The 22,042-nt window shown below is 48.8% G+C and overlaps 1 protein-coding gene across 9 annotated transcripts in view; it reads right to left on the bottom strand.

Moving 5' to 3' along the window:
* The window catches only part of PAX5 (paired box 5), a 177,665-nt gene that overhangs the window by 33,560 nt on the left and 122,063 nt on the right, over positions 1-22,042 (bottom strand). For 4 of the 9 annotated variants that reach the window (XM_012656063.1, XM_012656072.1, XM_012656089.1 and 1 more), the window contains one exon: positions 7,123-7,224. The exons of the other annotated variants lie outside the window; for them this stretch is intronic. In XM_012656063.1, the coding sequence (XP_012511517.1) occupies positions 7,123-7,224 (102 nt within the window). The remainder of the gene's footprint in view (positions 1-7,122; positions 7,225-22,042) is intronic. 9 annotated transcript variants of the gene reach the window in all.

Below are 22,042 nucleotides of genomic sequence, written 5' to 3'. Positions count from 1 at the left end.
AGGCAGCCTCACCTCTGACTCACGTCCAGATCTGCCTGGGCAGAGCCTGACATCCATCAAGACTAGCAGATCCACTGCTTCATGCCCAGAGCTTAACTGGGGTTGAGGCTCGGGTGCTGGCTGAGGCCCTTCATTAGGGCTGTGTACCCCAGCCTGACCTTCCTGCTCATCTCCCGACAGCTCCCCAAGGCTATGGTTACCCCCAGCTCCTCCCTGATGCCTGTGCTTTCTGGTCCCATGGGAGCTTCTCATGCACTAGTCTGTTGCCCAACAATGCCCCTCCAACTTCTCAGATTGGCAAACTCACCCTTCAAGGTCCAGCTCAAACGACCTCCTCTGGGAGCCTCCTCTGATTGTCCTCACTCTACCCCATTGCCCAAGCGGACTCGGCAGCCCCTCCCTGCATTTCTCTGGTGCTTTGTACATTCCTAGGTTTTTGGTTTTGCTTTGTTTTTTTGAAACGGGGGTCTCACTCTTGCTCAGGCTAGTCTCGAACTCCTGGCCTCAAGCGATCCTCCCACCTCAGCCTCCCAAAGTGCTGGGGTTACAGACATGAGCCACTGTGCCCGGCCCATTCCTAAGTTTTAGCTCTTAACATAGTGCATAGGGATGATTTTTTACATCTGTCTCCTCAACTAGACCGTGAGCTCCCTGAGGGCAGGAGCCTGTGTCTGCAACTCCACTCCTAGCCAAGAACTGGTACCCAGTGTGTCTCAGGAAATGTTTGAAGAATGAATGAATGAACAAGTAAATGGCCACCTGCATTTCATCCTGGCTATGTCTGCGTCCATGGGGACGACTCTACAGTCCTGGTGTGGCAGAGTGACTGGGGGCCACTAGAGGGCAGCAAAGAGTCAGGAACGAGCAACAGGTGTGCGCCCTGGAGCCCAGGGCGAGGTTGGCAAAGGGATGGAGGGAAACTTAGAAAGGTGTCAGGCCAGAGGGTCACCAGGAGCCCCAGCGAGGGGCTTAGGAAGACAGCCAGGGGTGGGTGGAAGCAAGAACTGAGAACAAAGGCTGTTCACTCCCTAAGCAAACGCTCCCTGAGCCCGATGCTTAGGCCACGGAGGCTCTTGGAGAGCACTGGTCCAATCTCCCATCTAACGCTCGAGTCCCCGCCACCAAGTTTCTGCCAGTGTCTGCTGGCCCCTCCAAGGCTGCCCGTTCGAATGTCTTCGGCTCGAATTGTGAGGAAGGCTCTAGATGCATGGCTGAAAAAGGTGTCCCTCTGACTCCCATTCACTGGTGTTAGCCACACCTATGGAACTATGCAGAATATAATTTACTTCTGGTTCTCATGGGAAACGAGACACAGAGAGTGCAAATGACATGTCAGATCTCACAGTGAGTCCCTGGCTGAGCTAGGCCAGGATCCTGCCTGATGCTGGGTCCCCACCCCTCAAGCTGGCATGCGCTCCACACAGCAAGGCTGTCGAGCAGGCAAGACTCACACTCAGGGATGGTCTTGCTATGGACAGAACAAGACACCCCCACCGAACCTCCACACCATTTCTACCTCACAGGGCTCTGCACCTGTGCAGCCAGCATTTCCAAGGACCCTCACAAACACAGGCAAGGCGGGCTCAGAAGGTCACAGAGCCACATCCTTGCATCCCTCACTTCTCTGGGGCATCGCCGCATCTCTCCCTGGACCAGACCTCACCCCTATGCCCCTGGCCTGTCTGCCAGAGGGCCTCACCTGCACGTCTGCTTGGCCTCCAAAAGTTGCCAAGCCCAAATCCTGACCTTGTGGGCCAGCAGCTTCCACCCTGCCAACCCCGTTCACCCGGCCTGGGATGGCTGGGCTGGGCTCCACCCACGGGAACCCAGGCCACCCTGCACCCTTGCCTCCTACTTCTTCACAAAAATAAAACCATCAGTTCAGTGAGCAAGTTAATTGAAAGGCACCTAGAAGTGATGTCCACCAATCCATGCCAAGTAGAATGCCCAGGGCCATCGGGGCCCGGCCACGTTCCTTTTATGCACATTGCTCTGTCGGGGCACGTGGGATGGGGCATGCGGTTCCCAGACTGGCTCCTCTCAAACACCTTACCTCATTTCTCAGACTCACTGAAGCCAAAGGGCAGTGAACTCCCCTTCCTTTCTCCTCCAGCCCAGAATTTTTAAGAGTTTCAAATGCCATGTCGATATCTGTTAGGTTACAAAATGTCGTCAGGCAGGAATCAACTAGTTATACCGATCAAGACACTACAGAATCTTTGGTGCAAAACTTTTGGCATTTGCTGGGACTCGATGGAAATAAAATATGAACACTGTCTCCATCCTAAGCTAATACAAGATGCTGTATTTGCGTTCGTCAACATAACCGATCAGCAAAGGCTACACAGAGCTAGCAGAGCTGCAGAAAGACCGAACCTGCAGACCCCAAGGAAGACCAAGAAGCCACACTTTGCAGACAAGAGGATGCCCTCGAACCAGAAGGGGCAGACAACACCCTGGTGACAGCATCAGGATTCAAAGTGAACAAGAGTCCAGGCCAACAAGCTGATATTTAATACAAAAAATTGTTATGTCTACTTTTTCAGGCCCTGAAGTACAGCAGCCTGAGGGTACTGCAAATGTTCCCTCCTTGCTATGTCCCAAAAGCAAACTTATAAAGGGAAATGGTGGCAGCCAAGTGTTTCCCGAAGCCTACGGTGGGGAAAACCCCAAAGATTTCCAGTTTCCCTCTAGATCGCTCTGCCAGCCTGCCGGGGCAGCAGGGAGAGGGAGGCCTGCGCCGTACAGTGGAATCGACCCCTGCAGTGGAGCAGCCTCAGAGACACGCGCAGCCTACCGGGACCTCCCAGAGCCCCGCGCAGCTTGTTTCTCCAAATGTGCCAAGCGGCGCTAGGGACCTATGAAATGGCATCAAGGCCTTCAGCACCGTCACAATCGAATAAATGCCTCCCGGACTCAGAGGTTATGAATTAGAAATCTGAATAAACGCAAAGTTGAAATTCTCAAACAGGCTGTGGTATATCCATGTCCTAATCTCTGTAACTTTATCTGTGAAGGTTCCTTACGTGTAACCTGTGAATGTCACCTTACATGACAGCAAAGGAGGTCTCTGCGGATGAATTAAGGGTCTTGTGATGAGGAGATCACCCTGGACCATCCGGGTGGGTCCTACATGAATGTGTGTCCTTATAAGAAAGAAGAAGAGGGAGGTCTGGCAACACGGAGGGAAGGGGGCTGCGAAGATTGCGCGCAGAGAAGGTGCGAAGCCCCCCGCCTTGCAGTAAAGCAGCCACGGCCACGGAACGCCGGGAGCCACAGAGCTAGAGGAAGGAGGGACGGATCTTTCCTCAGCGTCCCCAGAGGGAACACAGCCCTGCCAACACCTTGATTTTGGGCTGGTGATACTGATTTTAGACTTCTGGGCTCCAGAACTGTAAGAGAATGAATTTCTATTGCTTTAAGCCACCAAGTCTGTGGCCATTTGTTATCGTTGCCACAGGAAACTAACACACAGGTCAACACAATCTCCCCTCCCTCCCTCCCGCGCTCAGCCAACACTCACAATAAGGACCTGGACCGTGCTAGGGGCTGGGAAGGGTGCAGAGACCAACAAGGTCCCAGCCAGGCGGACGTGGACACAGCTGACTGCACCTCGGACACACTGGCCAGGTGGTACGGCAGAGCCACGCATAGGCATCACCCCCCGAGGCCAAACCAGGAGGCTTCTAGGGGCAGGTGATGTACAGCCCAAAGGATGAAGCTAGATTCTAACAGGTCAAGGCAGGAAGTGGCCCAAGCCAAAGGCACAGAATGAGGAAGGACACTGACCAGTAAGAGTCCAAGGTGTGCTGGGGACCTGTGAGCAGTCAGGGAGGGGGAGGCTGGGAGAGGAGGCCAGAGAGGCAGGTTGGGGCCAGGTCATGGCGATGCCTGGCGGGCAGCTCAGGCCCCCTGCTGCGCTGAAAGGTGGCCCTCTCTGTGCTGTGGAACAGTGCTGGGGCAGTGCCTGCAAAGACAGTGTGCACAGGCCACCCGAGAAACAGATTCGGAAACCATGTTGGAAACAAGAGGCCCAAAGACACGACCCTGGTTTGGATGTCGAGGAACAGAAACCGAGGGCTGTGCCCGCTGAGCTGGGAATCCCAGCCCTGGCGCTGGGCCTGGCAGTGGGTAAGCGCTGGGGATGCCTGAGCAGAGAAGGCGATGCGGCCGGGGCAAGGGGGGAAGAGGAGAGTGATGCTGAGAAGCAAAGAGCAGAGGGAGGGAGAAGGAAGAAGTCACGGGGGCTCCCATGTGGCAGGCTCCCCTGCCAAATTCTTATTTTCCTCCTTCCACACTTGTGCACCCTCCCTCCCCACCCAGGGGACACAGTCCTAGGGGATCCCAAGGCCGCCCCTGTTCAGCAGCTACCAGCAGGCTTGGTCCGTCTGTGCCCTTGCTTGGCCGTGATTCCTGCTGCCACCGTTAATGGGCAAGGAGCCACCATCCGTTCCCGCTGGGGGCTCTGCCAGGCCCACAGCCATTTGTATCTTGAGCCTGGTAATTAGGGCTGGAGGAATACTGGGCCGGAGGGCAGCCTCTGTTTGGATAAACTCAGAAAAGATCAGCTGCTTCTCTGAACTGGGCCTCTTTGGGGCTTTCAGTGGGGAGCTGGGAGGGCCAGTGGGTGGCCTCAGCTTCGCCTGCCAACATGCCCTCGGGACAGGTTCCAGGGCCATCTCCAAGCTGGTAGGTCCAGAGAGCTCATGCAGGCAGCACGGTGCAGAGGAGGAAGTGCCTGTGGGTGGGGGGTGGGGGGCAGGTGGAGGGAGAGCCCAGGGTTCAAGTCCTCCACCTGCAAGCTGCATGGCCTGAGGCAATTCCCTCACTTCTCTGAGTCTCAGCACTTTCAGAAAACGGAATTACACTCCTTTCCTTGCCCACCCATGGGGTTGTTGCATCAAAGGGCTCCAGGGGAGGTCTTGGCAGCCTACAAGGTGCTGCATAAATGTGAGGGCCCCGAGGCAGACAGGGCTGGGGGCCCATCTCTCCAGGCTGCCCTAACTTGCTAAAGGTCTGGAAATAAGGAGCCAAGGGGACGGGAATGATGATGTGCGTCCCGCCACCTGTCTGCCTTGTGCACAGTGTCTCCCCGTGATCTGCACGGGCCGCAGGGAAGGGAGGGTTCTGCGGGTGGGGGCCTGGCAGGCCTGCCCGGCAGTGGCAAGGCCCAGGGCAAGAGTACACGCAGAGGCCGTTTCCCATATGTCTCATATTTAAAAGTCATAAATCAAGCTAACAAACCGTTAAATGAAATATGCTCCGTCCTCCTACCTTGTTAAATACATCTTCGAAACAACCTGGAAGGCCAGGATGGAATTTAGAATTCTGGGCCTCCTTGGCGTTCTGCGCCAGGACGTGGCTGTGTCGGGGGAGCCCACCCAGCTAGGATCTGACCTGCTGCTCTCCTCACCCCGGGCTCCTCGTCACTACACAGGGCCTTGCACACACATGTGTGGACACCCAGCCCTCACATCCAGGCTCTGTCCACACATACACACACACACACACACACACACACACACACACAGACTGCCCCAGGGAGCCAGCCCTCGAGCCCAGGGTGCTCACGCCAGCAACATGGGCTGTCTTTAGAAGGACAGCCCTAGGGAAGAGGCTGAAGAGGCCTGGACCTGTTTGGGTGGGACCCTGGGGTGAGCTAGAAGGAGGGAAGTGGGCACATCGCCCGGCCCTGTGGATTCTCCTGTCTGGGGTGAAGGGGGCCACTGCCTCAGCGGGGCCAGGTGGGGCCCTCTGAGGAGTGGCTCCCAGAACAGGGCCCTCTTGCCTGGGTCTAAGGATGGTTCCAACTGGCTTCTAATCGTGACCCTGACTCTTACTTGCTGGGTGACTCAGGCATGTCCCAGACCCTTTCTGGGCTCGATAGAGTGGGATGAATGATCCCCTGCTTACTTCACAGAGCTGCTGTGAGACCCCAAAGACAAGCTGTGGGGGTGGCAGTGGGGGATTAAAATAACTATTCTCGCTTTTTTAAATGCCCAGAGAGAGTCAAAGGCGTGTGTTAGGAGAGGATCAGGGCCCTTAGAGCCCCCAGGCACTGAAATGAGGGTGTGGCCTCCTGTAAATGACTCCAAACAAGAGACAGCATGGTGACTATAGTTAATGATAAGGGATTGCATATTTCAAAACAGCCAAAAGAGAGGATTTTAACTGTTCTCACCACAAAGAAATGATAAATATTTGAGGTGCTAGATATGCTAATTAGCCTGATTTGATCACTTCCCCCACGTATACCTGTATCGAAACACCACATTGTACCCCATCGATATATTCGATCATTATTGTCAATTAAAAATAAAATTAAATAAAGAAAAACTAAAAGACTAATTTTAAAGAGATAACGCTAACTCAAGTGCAACAGCATCCAAGGGAGGCCTGACATTTCCCCTGATTTTTTTAAACAGCTTTCAAAAAAGGATACTTCGGGTAACCCTGCTCTGCTAATGCCCTTAACACCCAGACAGCACGCATGACGATGATGTGCTGTCTTGTCCCCACGACACCCCACAGTGCAAGGAGATGTGGTGGCCTCCTTTTCTGAATGTCTCGAAAATGACACTTCACTGGCCAGAGGGGATCGGGTTCCGATGGCCACAGGGTGTTGTTTAGAATCAAGTGACAAGCCCACCAGCCAAATCCTGTCTGTCTTGAAGACATCGTCCTCCACCCCAAGGAGTAAGGCCACTGAGAGTACCTCCGGAGCTTCCCACTTGTCCGTGTCACACAAACTGGTGGAAGAGAGAGGGTGGGGGCAGGGAGGGCGGGGAGGTGGGGAGAAGGCCCCCTCCATGTGGGCCGGGTGGCCTCCAGGCAGCCCCTGCACCCCTCTGTGTTCACACTTCCCACATGGCCAACAGGGCTGTCTGAGTGACAGTCAAAGACCCCCCCACGTCCTCCTCAGCGCCAGTGCCGTCGCTGGCTGGTCCCAGCCCCACCGCAGGCCCAGCTGCAGAGAAAGAGGCCGGGAGCGCCGACCTCTGCCTGATTTATTCAGGTCTGCATCTCAGAAGCGTGGAGGTCACCCGGGCTGTTTGGGGGGATGCTCCCCCCACCGAAACCCCTCTGCTGCCTGCTGCGGAGACGCCGACAGTGCAAACTCACCAGGCACCATCCCTGTCAGCGTAGGCGCTGAGTAGCTGCCCTGTCCGGCGGGGGGGACGTGCGGAGGGTACCCGGGGAGGGTCGTGCTCGCCAAGTCACGGCCTGAGGAATCAAAGCAACAAATCACAGGGTGAGCATCTTTGCGGCCAGCCGCTCATGTCCACAGCTCCCCGGACACTTCTGCACATTTGTCACGTCTGGACGCTGAACGCCAGCGTGCCCCCAGCTCCCCCCTGTCGCTCACACGTGCTCTCACAAACACACACACACGCTGATACACACACGCCTGCAGCCACCCTGGCTCCACTCAGCGAGAACTGAGTCAGGGCTCTGGCCTGTCCCTGGGAAACCGGAACCCGGTGCTTGGGGAGGTGGGACAATGCAGGTGCCAGCACACCTGGCTCTGGCCAGCGCACCTTGCCCTCCACTCCCCAAGTGTGGCTTGGACGTCTCCACCCCCACACTGTTGCTTCTACTGAGCCCTCTATGCAAAGCGCCCTCCCTCCAGCTGCACACAGGCTGCCACCAAATCACTGCCTGCAAAGACCAGCTCAAACACCACTCTCCTCTTCCTTGACAGCCCCCACAGTGGGCAGGGGGCATACCCGCCTATGGCTCTATATCCAGCCTGGTACTGAATTCTTCCTCCTTTGGCCTAGAGCTATTCCTTCATTCAGTGAAGATGCAGGAAGCACCTCCCCCAAACCCCGTGCTGGTGCCAGGACATGGAGATGAAGGCCCGGGCCCTCAAGGTGTGGATACTCTGATGGGCAGTGTCCAGCTCTGCGCAGGCTTCCGTGCTTCTGACCGTGAGTCCAGAGTCTCCACCTGTCTCTCAGCTGGGACGTTGTCCCCTTTGCTGATTGGCTCCATTGTGCAAAAGGAAATTCATTCCACTGCAATTTTGATGGGTATCATATGAGGGGGGCTGCCAAATCTGCCTCTTGAAAGACAGCGGGCGTTCTCCCCCGGAGGAGGCTGCCTGGCGCAGGTGCCCACATCCTACCCAGCCGCCAGGGACAGATATGAGGGTCCTCGGAGGGGACTCGCCCAAGGATACTCAGCTGGTTGGAGGCAAGGCTGGGGCTGGAACCCAGCTTTCTTGCCTCCTGGCACTGGATTCTTCCTTTAACAGGGGCTTCTCTTTTGGTCATGTCTGAACCCCAACAGACTCTGTTGCTATTGCACATGCTTTAAAGCCTTGATCCCTAAAGCAAAGGTTCAGAAAATCAGTGCCTCGCCAAAGCACTCAACTCAAGAAGCCAGATTAAAAAAACAATAAAATGAACCTAGGGCAAAGAGAAGGAAGGGATCGGTAAAGAAAAAGCAGAAAATAATGAATTAGAAAACAGAAAAGCAGGTGCAACAATAAATACAACCAAGAATTGCCATTTGAAAAGACCAGTAAAATAGACAAATCCTTGTCAAGATTCAGAAAAAAGGCACAAATACCAAGATAAGGAATATGGTGAAGATAGAACCAGAGATATGGAAGAGATGATATTTAAAAACATAAGAAAATACACTCCACACTAACAAATGTGGAAATCTCAACAAAAGATACAATTTTCTAGGAAAACATGAGTTACCAAAGTTAATTCAAGAAGAGGCAGAGAATACCAACAGCCCAATAACCTTAGAAAAAATAGAAAAAGTTGTTTTTTTAAAATATTAGATACCTCATCCATTTAGCTTCTCAGGTAAGTTTTTGTTAGTTTGTATTTGCTTTTGGCAAATTCTTTTAAACCTTCAAGGGACACATATTTCTGTTATTAAACTGTTCTAGGATATATAAAACTAGGAAAATCTTAATTCACTTCACCAAGCTAGCAAAATCCCAATCTAAAAACTTAACAAAGGTAATACACACACAAAAATTAAAGGCTAGTCTCACAATTTATTAATATAGATGCAAAAAGTCTACTAACACACTGGTTGAGAAAGAATAATATAGTAAATCTTGGAGAAAGAATAATATAGCATGGCCAAATAAGGTTTAGTCCAGGTATGCAAGGAAGGTTCAATATTAAAGCATTGGTCGGGGCATCATATTAACATATCAAAGGAGGAAAACCATATGATTATATCAAAGACATGGAAAAGGCATTGGCTAAAATTCAATATTAACTCCTTATGATATCTCTTAGTAAATAAGAATTGAAGTATACTTCTTTGATCTTATATTGATCTTAAATCTAAAGCCAACGTCATACTTAACTGGTGAACAACTTAGAGAATTTCTATTAAATCAAGAACATGTCAAGAAAACCTATTATCAGTGTTATCACTAAAAATTGTTCTGAAAGTTTCAGCCAGTACAAGACAAGATACAGACATAAGGGGGATAAACATTAGGAGAAGAAAAACTCTAAATCATCATTAGCTGGATATGTCCAGGGCCTGGAAAATCATAAGAAAGTCAGTTCATCTACTAGAACCAGTGGAAGAGCTTGGTGAGACGGGGGATGGATTGTGTCCGCTGTAGCCTTGTGCAGGACTCGGCCATCACGCTGGGGGCTCTGTCTGTTCCCAGCCCTTCCTCCCAGCCCACCAGGTTGGCAGTGTGCACCCTGAGGAGCTGACAAACGGCCACCTATACTCTACACATCACACTGCCTCTGAGTTCCCTGTTACCCAGGGGCTCCTTTGCCTTGTCCATGGCTCCATTTCTATCTGGCAAATGGCCCTAGGAGCAGAGGCTTCATCCTGCGACTGCATTTACTTTCCTTGGACTAGTCATGAAAGCAAAGGGCCCAAGTTATCACTTGCAAGGAAGGAAGAGAAACTGACAGCTTTCTGTGTCATCTCAACCTGCCGAATTGCTATGGCGTGCCAGGCACTGGGCTAGGCTGTTGAGAAGCACTATCTCATTTAATCTTTGCAGCTTACAAAATTCCCAATGTAAACCTTGTGAGACCGTTTGGGGAAGTCTCAGGGAGGCTGCAGCTCAAGGGAGAAAGGGAGGCAGCAGAGCACAGGACAAAGAGTGTTGAGTCTGCCCAAGCTACTTGTATGACCTTGAGATAGTCCATCATTCATCTCAGTTTCCCCATCTGTAAAATGGGGATAATAATAGCCAACACTTAGAGAGGGCAAACTCTGAGTCACACATACACATACACATTTATTCCTCACAATAACGCTATCAGAGAGCTACTCATGTCCCTGTTTCACAGAGGGGAAACTGAGGAAGTGACTTGCTCAGAGTCACACAGCCAGTAAGTAAAAACATGAGGCTTCAAAACCAGTTGGTCTGGCTCGCAAGTCTGCCGTGTCCACCCGTGCTCTGTGCCACCTCTGCTACTGTCACCACAACAGGCCTCATTCATGGGGCTGTCATGAGGCGTAGCTGGGAAGAGAGGTGAGGAACACAAGGCACAGGGTGGAAGATGGAATTACGGCCCAATCCTCCTCCCCACCCTTACCACCACCAGCCTGAGAAAGAAATAGTAATTTAACACCAAAAAGCAGGGAGGACATTTATTAAACTGGTTTTTTTGTTTTTTTTTTTGAGACAGAGTCTCACTCTTTTGCCCGGGCTACAGTGAGTGCCGTGGCGTCAGCCTAGCTCACAGCAACCTCAAACTCCTGGGCTCAAGCGATCCTTCTGCCTCAGCCTCCCGAGTAGCTGGGACTACAGGTGCACACCACCATGCCTGGCTAATTTTTTCTATTTTTAATAGAGATGGGGTCTCGCTCTTGCTCAGGCTGGTTTCGAACTCCTGAGCTCAAACAATCCGCCCGCCTCGGCCTCCCAGAGTGCTAGGATTACAGGAGTGAGCCACCGCGCCCGGCCTAAACTGTTTTTTAAACCAAATAAATTTAGTCCTATGAAAAAGTGAAAGGAACCCTTTGCAGTTCCTCCCCTGGGAGCAGAGTGTACCCCTCTGCCCCCTAAGTTTGTGTCAGCCACGTGCCTGGCTCTGGCCAGTGGAGATGAGCAGAGGTCCGGTAGGCAGAGGATTGGCGCGTGCTCGTGTGGTTGGGTGAGAACACACCTGGCTCGCCTGCTGGTCCGAGGAGGAGGGAGACACGTTGAGCAGAGGTGGCCCCATCGACACTGGAGCCAAGCCCAGACTGGGCCAGCTGGTCCCCACCAGCCCCCCACAGGCAAGAACGAGTGACCACTGCGTTAAGACCTGAGTTTGGGGTGCTTTGCTATGCAGCAGTATTGTGGCAATCACTGATTGATACAAGACTTAATAAATGTTACCTGCCTGTATCGTCATCATTATTCTCTACTTAAGAACACGCAGTCTTCTGGGACCTCTAAGGACGCCAGAGGCTGGACACCCCATGTTGGGAAACCCCTGGAGTGAATTCAAGCTTCAAGTTTGCTCCGATGGCCTACAAGGACTCTCCTGGCACTGAGCCAAGGAGTCTGTGACCTTGGAGGGTATGGGCATTTTCACCTTCTCGGTCCCTTCTCTAACGTGCCTCCAGCGTGTCGCCAGGGCTGGGGGTGTTTAACAACCTGTCAACACAAGGCAGCTGAGAAGATGCTACTGCTCCTGTTTAGCTCTAATTCAGGTCTCTGGGCCACAGTGTTAAACCAGAATTAATGCATCTAAACTCGATATGACATCAAAGCACGTATCTATATCATTTTTTACCAAAGAAGAAATTATTTGTATCATTTGCAATGGCACTGAATGTTATTGATGGCCTGTAATAAATGTGCAAATAAGTAAATAAAATGAATTGAATTCCCAGCATAATTCTTCCTATTAATGGCACGTAAGTACATCTTGTGCAACTTATGTGTGGCCTTATCTTTCCACAGAGAAAACCAAGACTTGGCCTCACTTACTATTAGTGAGGAGTCCACGCAGAACTTTGGAACCCAGGACAAAGACCACTCCAGAAGAGATACACTTGGTTTAAAATAACTCACTCATTTCAATCCTGAGAGAAAGGGAAAGAATTGGTACCTACCCCTGTTGTACAGATGAGGAAACTGAGGCTCAGAGGTGAGTTCCAGCTGGCACAAAGTCACAGAATAAGTGCTAGAACAGGGGCTTCGACTCAGATCTCATGACTTCTGGTTAAATGCTATTCTTGTAGCGTTACTCAAAATGTTCCCCTCAAGGGGACCAGTCCTCCCAGATGTTAAAACATTCTACCAAGTATTTATAACTAAAAGTGTGCTACCAGCACATGACTAGAAAACCAATGAAATAGAATAGAAAGTCAAGAAATGGACCCAACTATATAAAGAAATCTAGCATATGATGAAGGTAGGATCTCAAATCACTTAGATCTCAAATATGGACTTTTTATAAATGATATTATGACAACTGGAGAGGCTTTTGGGAAAAAAGATTTTAAAAGATCACTTTTTCACACCATATACAAGAATAAACTACAAATGGATCTGAGCGGTAAATGTAAAAAATAAAACTATGCAAGTACTAGAAGAAAACACAGGTGAATTCCTCTTTAACCTAGGTGTAGGGAAAGGCTTTCTAACTATGACTCAAAACCAGATGCACACACCACATACAAAAATGAACTCAAAATGAATCAAAGACCCAAATATAAGCCTTAAAACTATAAAACTCTTAGAAGAAAACATAGGCATAAATCGTCATGACCTTGGATCAGGCAATGGTCTCTTAGTATGACACAAACAACAAAAGAAAAAATAGATAAAGTGGACTTCATCAAAATTAAAAATTTTTGTGCTTCAATGGACACTGTCAAGAAAGTGAAAAGACCCACAGAATGGGAGAAAACATTTGCAAATCACATATCTGCTAAAGGACTTCTATCTAGAATATACAAAGAACTCTTACAATTCAATAATAAAGACAAATAACTCAATTTTAAAATGAGTAAAGGATCTGAATAGGCGTTTGTCTAAAGAAGAGTAAATGAAATGACCAAGAAGCACATGAAAAGATGTTCAACATCATTAGCTATCAGGGAATGCAAATCAAAAACCACAATGCAACACCACTTCACACCCACTAGGATGGTTACAATCAAAAAGACATACTGTAATAATCATTGGCAAAGATGAGGAAAATTGAAGCCCTCATCCACTGCTGGTAGAAATGAAACTGGTGCAGCCACTTTGGAAAAGTCTGGCAGTTTCTCAAAAGGTTAAACGTAGAGTTGTCATGTGACCCATTAATTCTACTCCTAAGTGTATACCCAAGAGCAATGAGAACATATGTCCACACAAAAACTTGTACACAAATGTTCATGGTAGCATTATTCATAATAGTCAAAAAGTGGAAACAACTCAAATATCCATCAGCTGACGAATGGATAAAGAAAATGTGGTATATCTATACAATGGAATATTTGGCAATAAATGGAATGAAATACCAATACATACTACAACATTAACATTCATAATGAACCCAAAATCACTATGCTAAGCGAAAGAAACCAGTCACAAAAGACTATGTACTACACGGACCTATTAATATACATGTACAAAAGACATTCTATAAAAAAGACATCTGCACTCAAATGTTTATAGCAGCACAATTCACAATTGCAAAGATGTGGAAACAACCCAGGTGCCTGTCAATATATGAGTAGATTAATAAAATGTGGTAGATGTATACCATGGAGTTTTACTCAGCCACAAAAAACAATGGTGATATAGCACCTCTTATATTATCCTGGATAGAGCTGGAGCCCATTCTACTAAGTGAAGTATCCCAAGAATGGAAAAACAAGCACCACATGTACTCACCACCAAATTGGTTTTAACTGATCAACACTTAAGTGCACATATAGTAATAACATTCATCGGGTGTCAGGCAGACGGGAGCAGGGAGGAGGGGATGGGCATATACACACCTAATGGGTGTGGTGAGCACCATCTGGGGGATGGACACACTTGAAGCTCTGACTCAGGCGGGGCAAGGGCAATATATGTAACCTAAACATTTGTACCCCCATAATATGCTGAAATAAAAAAGAAAAAAAAAGAAAATAGGCAAATCTACAGAGAGAAAAAGTAGATTAATGGTTGCCTGGGGACCAGAGAGGAAGGGAGTAACGGCTAATAGATATAGGGTCTTGGGGGGTGTAATAAAATGTTCTAAAATTGATTGTAGTGATGGTTGTGCAACTCTGTGGTCATACTAAAAACCATTGACTTGTACACATGAGATGGGTGAATTATATGTGACTTATATTTCATTAATGTTATTATTTTTTAAATTACCATCTATTATCACCATCATCTTGAAAAAGAAATGGTAATCTGACACCAAAAATGTAGGAAGGGCCAAATATTAACATATTTGGTTTAAAAAACAGTTAATATTAAATAAGCTGTTTTTTCAACTAAATAAAATTATTTTTATGGGAAAAAAGATGCAATAAAAGAAAAGATTGATATATTGGATTACTTAACAAACAGAAACTCTTGGCTGGTAAAAACAACACAAGCAAAATCAAATGATAAATGACAAATTAGGAGAAATTGTAGCAGGTACCACAGATAGAGGGCTACTATCCCTATGTATCAAGGACTTGTAAAAATTTAAGGGAAAAGACACAAAAACTATAGAAAAATGGGCAAAACACATGAACATAAAACTCATTAAAAATATATATATATATCCACATGTATATTTATATCAATTAGCCATTACATGAATTGAAAAGATGTTCAATTTCACTCATAATAACGGAAATGCAAATTAGATGCAAAATGGTTCAACCCCGTGTGGAGGAGAATTTAGCAATATCTAACAAAACTACACATGCATTTACCCTTTGAACAAGCAATCCCACATCTAAGGATTTACCCTGAAGATACATATACCTTCAACAATACAGAAATGCAGCAGGGTGTGATGGTTCACGCTTGTAATCCCAGCACTTTGGGAGGCCAAGGCGAGAGGATTACTTGAGGCCAGGAGTTCAAGACCAACCTGAGCAACATGGTGAGACTCCATCTCTACAAAAAATTTAAAAATTAGCCAGGCGTGGTGGCACATGCCTGTAGTCCCAGCCACTCGGGAGGTTGAGGCAGGAAGATTGCCTGAGCCCAGGACCTCGAAGACGCAATGAGCTATGATTGCACCACTGCACTGCACTCCAGCCTGGCCAACAGCGAGACTCTGTTCTGTATGCAAATGCAGAAATGCATATGCATATGCACAAGGTTATTTGCTACAGCATTATCTGTAACTACAAAACATTGGGAACTGCTTGAATAACGGTTGTGCCCTGTGGCTGCATGAGAGAATGAAGTCCTTGTGGATCTCAGCCTCGGGCAAGTAAGCCCAGGAGTTAAATGCTGCCCCTACAGTAGTTTGCCATCCTCTACGCAACTTCAGGTCAGAGCCCTTAGGGAAGTCCAAGGTCATGTTCTAAATGCCTAATAGAAAGCCTTGGAGGGACAATGGCAGGGAAGGGACAAAAGTAGACTACTGGCCTCAGAGGTGTGACTTTGGAATGCTCAATAGATAAACAAATAAGGGGAAGGTGTAAACTCTCGGGATGCATCGGGGGGGAGGGCAGGGCTGGGCAAAGGCAAGCCCTGGCTGCCAATGGTGGAGGAAGTGGCCTCCAGAGGGCAGAGAGGAGGAGATGCTGGAGCCAGCTCCGAGGGTGCCAGGCTTGAGGGGGCATGAAGCCACCCACGCCTGCTCCATCCTTCACACGGGCCCCCCGCCCAGCTGCCGTTGCCTCCAGAGCCAAATCTAGACTCCTGAGTCTGGCAGGGAGAGGTGAAGTTTGAAGTCTCACAGGCCTGGGTTCAAATCTTTGCTCCACCGCTTACTAGCTGTGTAACTTTTGGAAAGTAATGCAATCATCTGAGCTTCTGCCTTCCTTCTATAATATAATCAGAAAAGGAGGGTATTTACTGGGAGTGAAACAAAGGTACCCTCTGTGAAAGTATTAAAATGTATCTGCAAATTCTTTGTTACCCTTCACATGGAGGAGTGAGGTCAATGTCCCCTCACCTTGAATCTAGGCCACCTTGGTCAACCAACAGAGCTCCAGCTTCCTTAGAGGTTGCTAGGAGCCCTGGCCAGGCACTTTCCAAGCCTTAGCTCATTCAGTACTCACAACCACTCCATAAAGTGGGTGGAGTTACCCCATCTTACAGAGAAGGAAAGGAAGGCTCTGAGCAGTTGACGCGCCCAAGTCTCACATCTGATAATAATAACAGCTAATGTTTTTGTAGCACTTACTGCATGCCAGGACCTGTTCTAACACCAGGCAGTGTTCCAGACACTGTTCACTGTGCTTTATAGATACTGACTTGTTGAATCCTCAGAAACTATAAGGTAAGCCCTATTATTATCCCCATTTTACAGATGTGGAAACTAAAACACAGAGAGATTAGGCATCTGCCCCAGCCCCTACAGCTAGGAAGAAATGGAACAATATTCTCCCAACACTGGGCACTGGGCCTCCTCCTGTCCCTGCACTGAAGGCCCCGGAGATCCAGGGCTGCTCTCATCCCTCCTTCCCCTGTACTGATCGGGCACACAGTAGGTGCTCAGAAAATCTTTGCCAAGATGCAATTAATCAAATGACATTGGCTCTATGTATCTGAAGGAAGCATGGCTCCCATCTCACCAACATCCCAGAAAGTCCTTCATCACGAACGCCACAAAACAACTAGGCCTGATGTATCAGTTTTCGCTTAGATGCAACTTTTTCTTTTTCATAGAGCTCATTTCTAGGTAGGCTCTCTCTATGTACACTAATGGGGGGGAATGTGAATCCAATTAACTTCAAATTTAGCTCATAATGAACTTATCTCATTTTGCTACCAGCTCGGTTCTCATCGTGTGGCAGTAATTAACCACTGGGGGTTGTCACTCCCAGACACATGACACAGAGATCCTCCCAGCCCCTCGCTTCAAACCCTTGCAGAATTCATTACCCTGACAGTGTGAAAACCCTTCACTTTGAATACCACAGGGCACCAACCCAACTCCCCCTCCACCTACCTGACTGTGTGTGAGCGAGAGAAAGAAGGAAGCAAGCCACTCGAGAAGCCATTAATTATTGCAACAAGATGGGAGGTGGGGTGGGGGATGCTGGCAATGGCTTGATGGCCAGAGAGGGTCTGCCATCCTTGACAGCCCTGGGGCGAGAAGCTCTGCCCGGAGGAGGGAGGTCTTGGCATGGAAGGCCCAAGCTATAAGGGAATATGGCAGAGCTGGCTGGGAAAGGCAAAGTCCTTTGAAAACCGGTGATTATATCCATTGGAGACTCTAAATGCACAGGAAGTCAGTACACCCAAGGTAACGGTGATTGCTGTGTGACCTCAGGTAAACTCTACCCCCTCTCTGGGCCTTGGTTTTCCCATCTGAACACTCAAGCGGTGGGAACAGATGGTCTCTGAGGGCTTTTTCTGCTGCAACATTCCATAAGTCAGCAGCATCATTTTTTCCCGTGTTGATGGAAAAGGAGGCTGGTGCCGATTGCTATAGAGATGGCTCCAGCAGTGCCTGCCCGCGCTGGCCTCGGCACTCCTGCCCACGGCATCCTCCTGACGCCCTGGAGCCCCTGAATTAAACCCTACTGAAAGGACGCTAAGCTTGAGGAACTTAGAGAAGGAGGTGGGAATGGTTGACCTGTAAACAGAATAAAATCTTCATTTTATATACTGTTTATTTTATATTTGTACAGGAGTTACGCTTTGAACACTTTAAAAAGTATATTTTGACACCTGTTGTAGGAAAAAGTGAACCATGCCTGACACAGTGGCATGAGCTCAAGATTTCCAACAAGCACCAAAGCAGATGACAATGAACAACTGCCAGCTTAGGGGAGGGAAAGAAAAACAGCCCAATACCTGGGATTTGGGGAGGGGATTAATCCTGCTCCACAAACCTCGGTGTATGTGTACGCGAAGTACGTACACCACCAGGCTCGCTCATCCCAGCTGGTGTTTGAAATGTGTGACAGTTTGAACAGGGGCCGCTCTGGAGTCTCCCTTTGTTCAGACCTGCCACTAGTAGAGGGTGTGCTGGCAGCAGTAGTTGCAGAGGGGAGTATTTTACCCAGAGGAGAAAGGCGCTGGGATCGGTGGTGTAACAGCCTACCTCTGCCTGCAGACAGTGGATGTGCTAATTGCAGATGAGCTGCATCCAGTCATTAAAGCAGAGCTGGCAGGCTTCTGATGACAGGTTTATTAGCCGTTAGTTTAGGTGGTGTTATTTACTTAGAAATCATAACCCTAAATTTCTCTTCCCAAAATTACTTAATCTCTACTTTTAACTAGTTCTGACTGGCCTCCCTCTAATTGTCCTGGATTTGGAGAGCTAGGAAGGTAACCTGAGAACCCTTTGCCGGGGTACTATTTACTTTGCTGGGGCTCACCCTCCCCATTGAGATGACCACATCCCCACCATGTCCCCAGGAACCTCAGGGAACTATCAGATTCCAACACTGTGTTTCAGTTTTGAGAGCATGTTTGAATTTCATTCGCCTGGTATTTTGGAGCAGACACTGGGACTTAGTCAATATTTCTACGCACATTTATGACACGATCTTCCTAGAACCAGCAACTGTTGATCCAACTTAATGAAATGACAAAGGCAGCGTTCTAATTAGTAAAGCGACAAAAGCAGCTCGACCACACTGACGGCTCTGGGCCTCCCTGCTGGGACGGGCACTGCTCCAGGGACAGGAGGAAGGCAGTATTTACAGCAGGAGGATTCCCAGGGCTACTGCGGGCTAGCTCACGTCTTCATTCATTCATTCACTCATTCACTCATGTGTGCATTATGTGACACCTGCTAAGTTCTCAGCACCATCCTGAGTGCTCCAGTGGACCCAAAGATGATGATAATATGGTAATAATAATAATGACCACAACAATAACAACTATCATCGATGCAGCATTTGTACGTATTATCTCATTTAAGTATCACAGCCACTCCAGGAGATATAAATCTTTACAAACCCTAATTTGCAGATACCGTACCCAGCTAGTAAGAGGTGGAACTGGATGCCAACTCATGCTCTGACTTCACAGCCTGACTCTCCCCCCCATACACACTGTTCTGTTTCAAGGCAAATTGCAAAATACAAAAAGCACCTGCCCTTGGACCAGCAATTCTACTTCTAGGATTTTGCCTGTGGAAATGCACAGAAAAGTACACCAACACTTACATTTAATGGAAAGGAAGGAAGCAATCCAAGCGTTTATCATCATGGCCAGGATAAATAAATGATGATACTTCCCTATGATGGAATATTATACAGTTTTGAAAAAGAAGGAAGTAGATTTGAATGTGGGGATGGTGGAAAGATCTCCAGGGCACATTAGTCAGTGAGTAAAGCAAAGTGCAGAAGAGCACTGTGGACAACATGATTGTGTTAGTGAAACACGGATGAATCTAGCAGCTGATAGAGGCATAAAGACGCTACTGAAGGTATCTGCTAACTTTGGGGAGAAGGACTTTGGGTGGGAGGGTGAGGCTGGGGGAGGGAGATTTATTTTTCATTTTATATTTTTCTGTATGGTTTGAATATTTAACCACATGCATGTATTACTTTTTATTCAAAATTAACTTTTTGATTTAAAATTAACTTTTTCTTAAGAACCAGACATCGTCTGTGCCCAAGGGGCTCACTTTCAGTCTAGAAGGGGAGATAATAATGAACCAAGAGGCGTGAAGTGCAGGGCTCCTCCCTGCCCCCTGCTCCCCCCATAGCGGCTCTCAGGCCAGGGCGTCACGGCAGGAACTTCTTGCTTTCAAGGACAGCATCACGATGCCAGCGGCACCTTGGCCAACTCACAAAGTTCATGGCCCCACCAGGCCAGCAGCCAACCCTCAGTGGTGGGCTGCCCTGCCGATCTGCAGTGCACCATCTAGCAATCTCAGCCCCTACAGTCTGGCCATGAGTAGCCAAAAGGTGGGCACAGGTCTGTCCCTACAGTCCCTCTTGGCGCCAACGCTGGCAGGCCTGGTCTTCATTTGCACACAGTTCCAATGGGCTCAGGGGCTTGGCTTCCCAGACCCTCAAAGATTACAAACAGTAAAATCAGGAGAGGGAGAAAGACTTCTAAGGCCAGGCAAACTGATGTTAGGAAAAGTGACAGTTTAGCAGCCAGGACAGAGACGGTAAAACAATATAATCAGACATGAGAAGTCCAAACCTCAGCAGTCTAGGGTGTCTGGTGGAAGAGCAAGCTGCCTGCTTACAGACCCCAGAGGCTTTGTCACTCCATCTGGCAAAGTTCAGTACACCGGTTCCCAAAGATGGGCCTAGGTGCTGTCATCAGAGGAAGGCGATGGTATGTCACGCCAGCATGATTATGTGCATCTCTCATTTGAGAAACTGGTATGACAAAGCACTGCTTGATACACCCATGTAATCATACTTGCAGGCGGAGAAAGCCCAATTGTCCACCTGGGTCCAGAGTGCTTCCCTGGAGAACCCCTGTGCAGTAGCTGGCAACGGAAGGACCTCCAGGAGATTAGATAGCTGGTCAAGACCCACCATTCCCTCACTCCTGGGCTCAGTACGTGCCCACACCAAGCCAGCTCCAAACTGGCTGCAGAACATCGAAGACATGTCTTTGCCTCATGATGTTCCAGAATCATGGAGTCCCAGGGCTAGACTGAAACTTGGAGCCACCTAGCGTCCTCCTAGCCTGGGCTGACAGTATTCCCATCACGTTTGCCCAGCATCTCTTGCGCACTCCTAGGTTGCGGCTCCTAAAGCAGAACACGCTTCCCACATCTGGTTAGGAAAGTCTGTCTTCCCGGGAGATGGAATCTATGTAAACTAGATGATTGCTAAATGAAAAAATGAAATAAATACACAGAAAGCATAGAGTTCTCCTGAAGTCCTTCTAGATTTGGGGACATTTAATCTTTGTAAAAGGCGGCAGGGTGGCACAGTAGTTAGGGACCAGGGCCACAGGGCTGATAGTCTCCATTCATATTTTAGCTCCGCATTTGCTGGCTGTGTGATATTGAGCAAGTTGCTTAGCTTCTCTGTGTCTCTGTTTTTGCATTTATAAATTGAAGATAATCCTACGTGCCTCATAGCGTTGTTGCATGGATTAAATTAACAAATGCATGTAAAGCCTCTAGCACAGGGCTTAGCACAGCAGGAACATTCAATAATGCCACGATTGTTGACTGTGCCTCCCTAGCCCACAGCCACCCTCAGTCCATCCTGAGAGCACAGCCTGGTTGGTCTTTGGGAGCATAGCTCTGCTTACATCAAGCTGCTGTCAGGAGTCTTCCATGGCTCCCCAGTGCCTACACAGCCCTTACTTAGCTAAGGGCATGGGCTCCAAAGGCCCAAATCCCAGCTCTGCCACTTGCCAGCTGCATGAGTTACCCTTCCCCAGCTGTGCAAGGAAACGGGCAGGGGCCCCACCAGTTCCTCTCTAACGGAGAGACTGTGAGGCCGAGTGAGATGATGCTGTGGACACACTTAGATGCGTGCCTGGCCTCAAGCCTCCCAGCTGCCTGCTGTCCGCTCACGCTCACTGCACCTCCCTACCGCGTGCCTTTGTTTGTGCTGTGCCTCCGCCAGCTCCAGCACCCGAATAAAACAAGTGAGGGTCGAAATGTGGAAGATGAGAAGTGCGGAAGAAAGCGGTCCTTTGTGCAAAGGTGGAAGACTGCTGGAGCTGGTCACCCCTGCCCTGTGTGTGCCAGTGCGCGATGGATAGAGGATGGTAGCAGGCGCTACTGGGCTCTTTCTCTTTGCCAGAAACTCTCCTAAATGCTTTACTTGCCTTGTCTCATTTAGTCATCAGGACAATCCTATGAGGTAGAAATGATTATTATTATGGCTGTTGCTGTTGAGAGGCTGAGCCTAGCGGTTAGGAGCACAGCTCTGGGAGCAGACTGCCTGGATTAAAATTACTAGTTGTTTCATAACCTTGCGCAAGATTACACCTCAGTTTCCTCATCTATGAAACAGGGCTGATAATACCACCTCCTTAGACTGTTTA

This window comes from Propithecus coquereli, unplaced genomic scaffold, assembly GCF_000956105.1.
Source record: "Propithecus coquereli isolate 6110/MARCELLA unplaced genomic scaffold, Pcoq_1.0 Scaffold114, whole genome shotgun sequence".
Taxonomy (NCBI): Eukaryota; Metazoa; Chordata; class Mammalia; order Primates; family Indriidae; genus Propithecus; species Propithecus coquereli.
This window is presented reverse-complemented; position numbering and strand designations above follow the sequence as displayed.